Source organism: Orbicella franksi, chromosome 9 (assembly GCF_964199315.1).
Source record: "Orbicella franksi chromosome 9, jaOrbFran1.1, whole genome shotgun sequence".
Lineage (NCBI taxonomy): Eukaryota > Metazoa > Cnidaria > Anthozoa > Scleractinia > Merulinidae > Orbicella > Orbicella franksi.
The window spans coordinates 9,389,351-9,400,269 of record NC_138153.1 but is presented as its reverse complement, the minus strand read 5'-3'; the positions used below and the strand labels follow the sequence as shown (position 1 = coordinate 9,400,269).

Here is a 10,919-nt window from a genome sequence, read left to right as displayed (position 1 = left end):
GTCAAAACACGTTCTTCTTTGAAGCTTGCCTAGTTATCTAAATGAAAATTCTCATCATTCAATCTAAGTACGAAGTATCCTATTTGAAAAACATTATTCTTGAAACTTTTTGTAAGCTGGCAGCCTCTTGAAGTTATATATCTCGTTAATCAATCACAGGAGCACTACAGCAGAGACTGAGTTCGTACAGAAACACGAAATGCTGTTATTCTCCTTGCACTCTTCCGAGGAAGCTTGGTTGATAAGATATTTATTACACAACTATATATAAGATTGAAACATTACAGTCAGTAGATGCTTTAGCCGGTCAAATACTCACATAATTGGACCAGCAATGGAACATTCTCATTGGCTGTTATTAGTTATTGGTCCTCAGTTGTCAGTCAAGTGTAAAATCAAATTATGGCACAAACCGGCGCCTCAGGGCATGAGTCAGTGTTTACAGCCTCCGTTCCAATTAACTTCACCAAAACAAAACCGTGGGTAGTTTCAATTCTTTGTGTGTGTATAAATAAATTAAATTATCGTCACAGCACCTGTTGTTTGTGTGTTATTGACACCAACACTCTAACAAACGAAGGTAATAAAACTTTGCCGAACTGGTCTGCGTGCTTCTGAGAAAACATCATCGACAAAGTAAAAGAAAAATGACAATGCAAATTTGTTTTATTGTTCTTTCTAGCAGGCGGGTAAAGATGCTTTAAACTTGTCAAAAATTCCGAAATTATTTCGTTTCCATTTGATCTAGGATGTCACCTGGTCTATTAAGCTCAAGTGAAGAGTTTCATGTCGATGGTTTTAAGACCAAGCTTCTCAAGTTTTACGAAAAATGCATAATCGCTTCTCCAGAAACAAACTTCGTTTTGGGTAATTATGAAATTTCTTGACAATTTTAAACTGAATTCTGCCGTGCGGTCTACACTACTCGATAGAACTACTTGTTCTTCACTTAATTTTATTCGCCAAATATTTTGTTTTGATCATAAATCGATGCCTGAAACCATGTGAAACACACCAAGCACAGCAGATCAACATCAGAAGTCTTTAAGGACGCTGTACAACAGGCACAGTTATATCTCTTTATACCCGGTCAGAGCTTAAAAGGTTGGCATAAAATTCGTATTTTACATCAATCAAATAATCTAATCGCAATATACTAATAGCTATGACTTAATTTGCCAAAGTGCGATGGATCACATTGAATAATTGTTAAATAACTCAATAGACTCAAACGGTAACAGTATTTTTAATCAGCCAAGTTTTGAAACTCTTGTTTTTACACGGTAATCGAAATCTATGGAATCGATCATCGTATAAATAGTTATATATATATTGAATAAATTTAACTATAAAATACTGTATATTGAAAGTACACAACGCATGAACCGTAAATACAGACTACGAAAAAAGTAACATAAGCGTGTTCAAAGCACGTCTGAATAATGAGAATTTTCCTTGTAGCACAGTAATTATGAGATATAGGTGTAATAAAAATTTGATTAATATTATCTTTCCAAAAATATCAATAATATACAGAGTCCTTGATCAAAATTAAAGTACAAAGTGGCTAAGCGTATTTTGAGTATATTAAAGGGGGCTAGGTCATGATCAAGCCGAAAGGAGCGCGGTTGGGTGGGATGTCGAGAAATTCTACTGTAATAGTGGCTGGAAAGTCTGACTGAAATTTTCAACAAAAATTTAAAATGAACCCTTACGTAAAATAGCAGAATCCATGTTGGGACAAATAGACAAAATAGACAAAATAGATTCTGAAATGTTGATATGATTTCTTTTCTTTTCTTTCTCAACTAGTTCCTCTTTTATTCACAACTTACTTTGAAAACGTACTTTATGCTTGAAGTAACGTATTATGTAGCACTTGTGAAACACTAAAAGTGGTTCGATTTTCAAGCAAGCTGAGCAACCTTCTCAGGGCCACACAGACAGTCCCTCACATCAGGGATCAAGGTAATATTTTCTGGGTGCAAAACTTGAGCAAGAATTGATAACATGGTGTGGATGGTTGGGATGATCATCTGATTTAATTTTAATTTAGAACTATTTTTTGGGACCTTGCCGAATAAATTGTTCTAAAACGGTCTTTTCTTGTTGCCATAAGTCGGGGAAACATGCTTTCCTTGAAATATCGTTATGAATCAATCGACTGAAGGGGTTGAATTGTACTTCGTGCGCAGTGTCAGTATGATTATAAACCCACACTAATGTTTTTTTTTTTCCGCTCTAGAGCTAAGCTGAGCTACAATGGGCGCGGCTGTAATTGCTACACTGGGCTCTTTTGTTTCTAAACAATGGTTGTTGGTTTTAAACAGAAAAATGAGCCCCTCGGCTCCATAAATAAATTAACCAGATGGCGCGCTGATAGTAAATAATGAATAGTTTCAATAACAGCAGTAGATTTATGGCATATTTTAAAACCACATTTCTTGACCAGGCTAGTCTTGACGCTTCTTTCGATTTATAAAGAGCTGCAGAAAATGACCCCGAAATGCTCATTAGATCTTAGCTACGTGTGAACAAGGATTATTTCCGAGCAACAGAGGCCGTATGATTCTATAAAAATGTTTGTAACAGGCAGTTAGATATTGGGACATTTTGCCAAGTTCAATAAATTCAACCTTGTCCACTTTTGACCACCCGTATCTTTTTTTGGCTTGTTAATGATTCTTTTTTGTGTCTTTTTCTAATTGTTTCAGGTAAAAGTAGACCTCAAGACTAGTTTAAATTAACTTTTGAATGTAGCCATAAATCAAGGTTTCTTTTGTATTTATTATCTCTGAAATTGTGGTTAGAGTAAATAAACTGGAATCGAACAGACAGACTCACCATAGGTAGTGCGACCTAACCTCCTTAGTTAAATACTAAACACCGCTAAGTCATATGGATACCATTCGTATCCTTTTTCAGTTTGTTTTAATTGTAACCAAAAGGAGGCACGTCCGTGAAGTGCCTGAGGGTGTACGTCGGAAATGGTTGTCGATGCGATTCAGGTGTGCAAGGTAATGAGTGAAAAGTTGTGGGTATCATGTTATGAGGAAGGATTTCACGAACCGGCGGAAGGAGAGTAGACACGCTTGGAAGGTGGTGTGTGTGATCGCGTAGTCGGTCCATGTTTGGATTTCTTGGAACCGGTGACAAAACTGGACTTGTTGGAGTTTGAAAGAAGGAGCGATTAGGGAGCGGTGAGCTTCCACACGTCATCCTTCCTGAGCTGTCAGGTCTGAGGAATGAGGGAAGGCTTGTTTTTGAAACCATCTCTACTCCAGACTTTTCGTATTTTCGATACTTTGCCCTGCGGTTCTTGAACCATACCTTAAGAAAGCCACAAGATTTGTAACAGGATTAGAGAGCCGCAAGAAAGCCTACGTATACTTATGATCGGCCTTTTATGTTACAACGAATGCTAAACCTAAGGTTTTGTAAATGTCACAAAATTATTAGAAGTCTGAAATGCACCTCATCTGTAAACACTTGTTCACAAGATTAGTCAGTTTCCAAGGACATTGTTGAAGCCCAGTTATAGCTCTTTTTGTTAATTTTGAATTTCTGTGTTAATTTCATTTACGTGATGGAATATATTGCCCAATTGTAATTTACAATAGACACCCGACCTGAAGGCAGTGGAACCCAGTTACCAATCTTTAGTAATTAGATCATAATTTTGTTAAAATAGTTCTTTTTTAGTTTGGTACAAATAAACTGCTGTTGTTTTTGTCATCAATTAAGCACGATTTCTCGAGGTAGCTCTTTTCTCCTGCTCCCCACAGGCTAATGATTACGCCTATGTTTGCAGTATTTCTCAGTCCCTGGTGTTGTTTAAGACACTTTAAACAGTTGTAATACAGTTTTTTTTTTCCAGAGTCTACTTTGTTATTTTACTTCTGTCTGATTATTAGCGTCTCGGATACCTGTATTCTTGATTCTGGCAGATTGGTAAAGTTAGCCAACTGTTCCCTCAATAGTACATCTGGATAATGCGTCTTGGCAAATGTTTGCTCCAATACTTGAAGTTGTCGAGGCGTGAAACATGTGCGCATGCGCCTTGGCTTGCGTCTTCCTTTCTCCTCTTGACTTTCCAGAATCACATCTGTGTTAATTAACAAATTGACATCAGTTTTTCATGCGTCTGCCCTTTTATTGATCATGAATTTCGTCATAACATTGTCAAAGTAACTGTGGATCCACGAGGCGATAGCTCTCTCCCGCTCTCGCTCGTTGACGCATCGCATTTTAAATTGTAAATTCATGTGTCTGTCCGCTTATTGACAATAAAAAATTAGCCAATGAGCGCGCGAGAATTTCTGCAGTTATCTAGTTTACATTACAGTTACATTATAGTGCTCTTAACAAATGACCCCCAAGGTTATTCCCAAGGTTATTCATAAGTTGTTTGTTGTTTCTACTTATTTTTGTTTCATTTTACCGCATTACTTTGGTCGCTGGGCATTTTTGCTGCGGGGTTTGCCTACTCTTACATAGCTCAGCCGATTGCATTTACCTCGGCTAAACATTGCCACGGCATAAAAGTGACAAATGCTTGTTAACTATCAACTTGGGAAAAGAAGAAGAACACGGGAAAACATGCCTCTGGAATTCTCTTAAATAACCACTATTAAAAACTTATGCACAAAATCTTCAAAAAGTCAGAGTTACGTTACAACACAGTAAGCATCAACTCTTGGCATCTCTTGTTGTGGGTGATTGTACTTTTCAAATGTGGTATACAACTCATAGCAATATAAAGACTGGCTATTCCAACATCGTCAGGGAAGCATTCAGTGAAATCAACTTGTATGGTCAGAAAATGAAGTTGTCATTTAAAATCCAACGACAGCCACTCTTTCTGTTGAATCCTAGCCTATGCAATATTTTGGAAGTAGTACGGTACCTTTTGGCGGTAGCTTTTTTGGCGGCTTAATATAACTTTTTTTTTTTACCGAAAAGACAGCAAAAACAGGTATCGTCTTTATCTCGCCTCGCTCTTAAAAGAATTGTTTATCATACTTGACTATAGACAATGGAGAATATGGGTCGGAAAGCTTTTAAGAATGATCTTTACTTTCACTTTTCTCACTGTTTTTATTGACAAGTATTTTCTGAGGCAACAACGTTATGAAGATCTTGTCCAACACAGAGTAGTTTACAGTAGTCTACCTGTATGGCTCTAATAATACGCAACTAGTGCATCTTACTCACGTATGTCAAAGGTTCTCAAGGAGCCTATCGTAATATGTGGGTCCAAGCCATTAACACAGACTTTACAAGACCTGTTATATCACAGAGACATGTAAAAATCAAGCGGTTTTCTGTCTTCCCACTGATCTCGCCTGTCTGATATCAGTGGACCTGAAGTGATACGCGACCTCATGATTCGTTTTGAAGCACTTAGCCATGGCCCAGTAATTGGTGCCATTTCCGCTAAGAAGGCTTCTCTCCAATGTAATTAATCATTTTACAACTGTAGGCACACTATTAGGGCACGTAAATACGTCGAATTTTACTCGGCGCCTTATTTGTTAACCTAATCGCATCGCCGACAGGCAACTGTCGTTTTTCTGACAAATTGTTTTTCATGTAGGATTTGATGGAATTAGTACCCTGCCTATGTTTATGGTAGTCACAAAGTATTGCGCTTCCTGTCCTTTCTTCCTACATGTAACTTTAGCACGAATCGTTTTGTGAAATGTATTCAGTGACTTTGCAAAACTGAACAATGCTTTTTCAACCTGTTTTCATTTTTGTAACTCGTGTTTCAACGTACAGAACTCCCAAGAGTCAGTAACAGAAGAACGACCTTCATCCTTGCAAGGTTAACAAAATGATAAAAAAGAGTTTCAGCTGAGAGAAAAAAAAGTGGAAATCTAATTGAGTTTGTAAAGAAGAAAAAGTACATTTCTGCACGGCCTACAAATCATACTCGACATCGAGATCGCACTGAGTTGTTTAAGTCCATTGCCAGGCCTTTCTTGCCGTGTAGATTTTTGATTAAATTAACTGAATATCTCGAGATCTAAGAGAGTATGTGTTTTACCGTTCCGTACCTGTTTGCCGCTGCTGCCAATAGTTTATTGTACAAAAAACTATAAAAACAAAATTTTCCACAAGAGCACCTCATAGGTAACGTCAACGGCGAGACATGAAAGCGAAGCATTGATTTATGTTGTTCACCTTCTCGTGTCACAAATGTATGACGAAAAAAGAATTTCCATTTGTAAAGATGTGTTCACCTTTTCACTATAAAACAATGCAGAATTACCATTTGAATGGATGTGGCATAGTTCTTTTCCCTTTACCCAAGGAATAGCGACTTCCGTGCAAGTACCTCGCCACGTACTAACTTCCATGGGACGTTTTCATAAAAGAATGTAACTTAAGAGTCCAACTACTGAAGTTAGTTGAGTGATGATGATCAGTGGATTGATTCCCCTTGTCTATCTGGGAGGTTCTATCCAAGGTTACCTTCACTGAATGTCACCTCTCGGAGACCACGAATAACCATCGAGTGAGAGTCTGCTGTTTAAAGTTATCTACGTGTTTTCGCCTGAGGGCCTACATCCTACATGTACGCTGTTTGCAGTCAGGGGGTCATATTATTGACTTACCGCCCATATGCCGACTGTCAGTGGAATTTTACAGGGATGATCCAAGCAAGAAAACATTATGCAAGCAGACACTTTTTGAAAGGTATAAATCGCTTTTGGAACAATTTTGTATCGGCTAGCTTTGCTGAAGTTGCGATCCTTTAGAGGTTTTGTAACTACATTTGCCCTAAAAAATCCGTTCGTGTTAGCCCAGTGTGCTGGATCCAATTAAAGTAAATGCACTGCATTGAAAACCATACCCGTGAGTCATTCTAATAGCTTGGCCATTGTTAACGATTAAATTACTGTTGATTTATGATTTCTTCTGGGTACAAAAAGCAGAAGTGGAAATAGAGTAAATTTGCAAACAAGGCGATGAAGGCAAAGTATGTAAGCCTCGCTATTCGGTGGGCAAAAGCGTTCTCAGTATAATTATGAACTTTATACCCCTTGAGAAGATATACATTTTCTCCCTCTCTTACGCACAGTACTGTTAGACAGATGTCGCTTGGAGACAACTAAAGCCGGGCTAAAGACTTCACGCAGTTGTTGTTTCAATTTACTCTTCCGTCTAGTAATACTTAGTGAAAAGGTCAGACCAAAAAGAAATATATGAAGATTAACATTGTGACCCGTAAAGTAGAAATCGTTTTGCGATGAAGTAATTCGAATTAGTATTAACAGATGCTGCCCTAATTAACATGACGTTGCCGCCCTTTCACAATTCAATACCGGATCCCAGAAACCTCTCGTTTACTCGGGGAATTTAGCAATGCTCTCCTTTTATCAGTGATAGGAAGAACTAATTTCTTGTGGAATAAGGCTAACAAAATCAAACGACCACCCAAAATACTGTGGCGAGTAAACAAGGCGCCTGTACATGTCATCGCAGATTAACTCTTCACGACTTTTGGAGCCTCGGAAGACAGCTCTTGTGGAATGCCAAGTTGTTAAGTCGTAAATGGGGAGCAAAACACTCATGAAAAACACACACACAAATTTGCAGCTTAACACCTTGCGCCCTAATGGACGAGAAGAGCGTTTTTTCCCCCTTAATTAAGCGGAGAGCACTTGCAACTATACTTGCCCGCATAGCCTGCGGACGTGGAGTAACTCTTAATTTGTACGCCAGCGAAACAAAATAAATTCATGTCGACTCTGCGTGTTACAGTTTCTTACTACAAGGAAAAACGATATGAATTTGTTTGACTCATGAATAGTCCCAACGAGTGTGCTACTCACACTACATTGTAATTGTTGAATTTAAGAAACGGAAATTTTAATACACACAAATCTTGAAAAAGTTGTAAAACTATAACACTTCCGACAAGTACAACAAATATACATTTCGCCGATAAAATTAAAATATAAAACTTTAAGGTAGAAAGCTGTTAAAATTACGAGTCTAAACGTTTTCGATCTGTTTGATCATCATCAGAGTGACTCTGATGATGATCAAACAGACCGAAAACGTTTAGACTCATAATTTTAACAGCTTTTTACCTTAAAGTTTTACATTTGTACAACAAAGTGGTAAATTTCCAATGTACTGTATATTCTTTTTACACCGAAATGAAGTTGAATCTACAAAATGTTCTACAAGTTGAGTTATAAATTAGTACGTTTAAGAGACCTTTGCTCTACTGAAAGATACATGGTATTAAAACAGTGTCTTGCCTGCCAAGTTTAATTTCGTCGAGTGAAAGGCAGCGCCGTTATATTTGCATTTTATCACGGTAATCATTTTGGCCCTCTCCAAAGCAAATGATCAGTAGCACGGAGACAGTAATTTACCGAAAAAATATAATTTTACATTAAGAATACCAAACATAATTTTCCTTGAGTAAATTTACTATCGAGTCGCTCGTTGTAAACAAACGTCTGATGCTCGAACTATATACTCTTTTCTTCAAGGCCAGAGGCACATAACACTTATTATCTTGTGAACAAAACAACGTGAACATTTGTTTATTATATAGTACGTGTACCGTACGATATTTCATGTTGCATATTCGTATCACATTGACTACACTCAAGAAAGAAACAACTGAATGAAAATGATGAGCAAAAGCACGACAGTTTGCCTCTGACACATTTCCGTAACGCACAGTGTAAGAAGTTCCTTAGGCACCTCGGACGAATTTAAACATGTTCAATCGTACAAGAGTCAAGAAAAAGAGTGAAGTTTTGCGTATGGTATAAGAAGCAGCGAAAAAGTAAAGACTTGTTCAATTCTATTCACTGTCGAAGATATAGGACAGGTTTCCTCTACTGATAACCTCGTTGACTGCGTCGAACAGGATGTCGAAAAATTTGTAAGTTGTGCTCCCTTACTGTTACAAAAAAATAACTCTACTTCTTTGAGCCTTTAGCCAGTGTTGTCAGAGAAGTAAAGCTAGCGAATTACGAGTCTAATCTTTAGGGAACTTACACTGCTGGAAACTAATTTAGAGTAGTAACACTTATCAGTCGATTATGAGGTTCTAAACTAACAATTATCATACCGCAAAAAGTGTTTATTAGCTGCAAACACTGAAATTTGCACTGTTCATGCTCTCGAGCAGTTATGATACTTGTTATTTTGTCTGTTTTGAGCTCTAGACCGTCACAAAGAAACATCATGTGCCCGAAGTGGTTCATGCAAGACTCGAGTTCCACAAATGAAGACGAAAGTTACGCAAACATGGCGTCTATGTTGTCGGAGCGGATACTTGTGCTGCACGAAAACTGATGCAAACTTAAAGACCAGCCTTTTTCTAAAAGAGAGAACTTACCGTTAAAAAGCTCTATAGTGCGTCGGAATTCATGTGTCGTAGCCCTCGTATTGAATAAAGCCACATGGCGGATATGGCGCTGTAAACGTCTAAGAGAATTGACAGTGATTCCTCTATTTCGCAAATTACTAGTTACCAAAGCTTTGCAAAGACGTAGCTTGTAGATCAAAACGCAAATTTCTCAAAAAGGAAGGATTAGGCCAGTATCACTATAGCTAAAACATCACCAGTTCACGATCAAGACACCCGAGAAGACAAAAATGTCGCTGGGCGTTCTCTTGCCCGCGTCTAAATGACAACAAACCCATCATTGTCGTCGCGTTTGCGCATTTCTCTTTTAACAAGGCACAGGTCAATAAAAAGTGACCCTGTCGCCTTCAGAAATGAAGCTTAAAGCTTGCAAGCAAACAATAACATTGACGCGGAAAAAACTCTGAGGAAACATAAAAAAGGGGAAGACGACAAACCTGCTAAGCGCTCGGCCAACGACATTGGTGCTGGTGTAAATGGTACGGGTTCGTGTATATTGACACTCCTGAAGTGACCTTGATTAGAAGCGCAACTATCGTGCCGTAGGATATTCGTAATGTTAAATGGTGAATATTTCGTTTCCATGCCAGCTGACTACCAAATTAAGAAAAGGAACCCTGGAGGAAGGATCAGGAACCGCAAATGAGACTACACTGAAATGTGCCGTCAATTTCAACGGTCTGGAATTCTTTTATCTTCCGAAACTGGGAGGGTCCTGTTGTTTATCAGGAAGTAGATATAATCGACCTCGAAGCCCATTCATCTCGCGTTATACTCACTTACAATCACAAGTGTCTCATAATAATCTTCGCACCATTCTTTATTGCATCCCACGACTGATGCGATCTCTTCTTTGTATCGTGAAAGACGAGGAACACGGCCAAAGTGGAACCTTTTTTCATTTTTGTTAATGTGTTATGTATGTCAACTCTGTGGAGTGATGTGCCTTTGCTTTTGTATTACCCGGCTCATTTGCGATATTTATAGTCCTTGACACAAAGTTTGTAAACTATTTTGGTTTCCGCCATGATGCCAGAATTTGGCGCATATTCAAGTACAGTGTCCTGATTCCTATGAAATCACAACAGCTGTCAGTTTCCTTTTAGCAGCTTATAAATCTCTAAATCTTTAAGAGTTATTCAGGTAGCCCATTTTATCCGAGTAAGTTTCCCATTTACCTTTTTTTCCAGGAAAAGCAACTTTCTGAAGGTCATATAACAGTTTCATCTGTTTGTTTATTGAGCCTATTTGGAGAGAAGTTGGTTCAAGTAACTTGTACGAGCACGGAGGTGTCATTGATGGATGGTAAGATAATTTCTATAATTGTTGCCCCACCTAAAGGTGCTGAGTGGCTATGTTCTTTTTTCTGAAAAGTGCCGAAGAAAATTCACTTGTTTTCTTTCGTTGAGTGAGTAGGTTGGCAGCTGGAGACCGCGCAGGGCTGGAAAAGATGATGTACGCCCTGGGATGAACATGTACGGCCTGTTTTACACATATTACCCAATTACCCTGGATA

At 38.3% G+C, this 10,919-nt stretch overlaps 1 protein-coding gene across 1 annotated transcript; it reads right to left on the bottom strand.

The window, feature by feature from the left end:
* On the bottom strand, positions 1–10,354 carry LOC145497195 (paired box protein Pax-6-like). The gene is made up of 3 exons (XM_081477004.1): positions 9,841–10,354; positions 3,927–4,105; positions 1–3,330 (listed from the first exon to the last, which is right to left on the bottom strand). The coding sequence occupies exons 1-3, from the start codon at positions 9,986–9,988 to the stop codon at positions 2,932–2,934; spliced, it is 726 nt and encodes a 241-aa protein (XP_081333130.1). The 5' UTR covers positions 9,989–10,354; the 3' UTR covers positions 1–2,931.
* Between the last annotated feature and the right edge of the window lie 565 nt (positions 10,355–10,919).

Bases quoted from the DNA above. Each gene is read 5' to 3' on its own strand.
- LOC145497195 (XM_081477004.1), bottom strand. From the start codon at position 9,988: ATGGAAACGAAATATTCACCATTTAACATTACGAATATCCTACGGCAC. The intron at 4,106-9,840 runs GTTTGTCGTCTT...TAATTAACACAG, and splicing joins GTTGGCCGAGCGCTTAGCAG to ATGTGATTCTGGAAAGTCAA. The intron at 3,331-3,926 runs GTATCCGAGACG...GGCTTTCTTAAG, and splicing joins TGCCAGAATCAAGAATACAG to GTATGGTTCAAGAACCGCAG.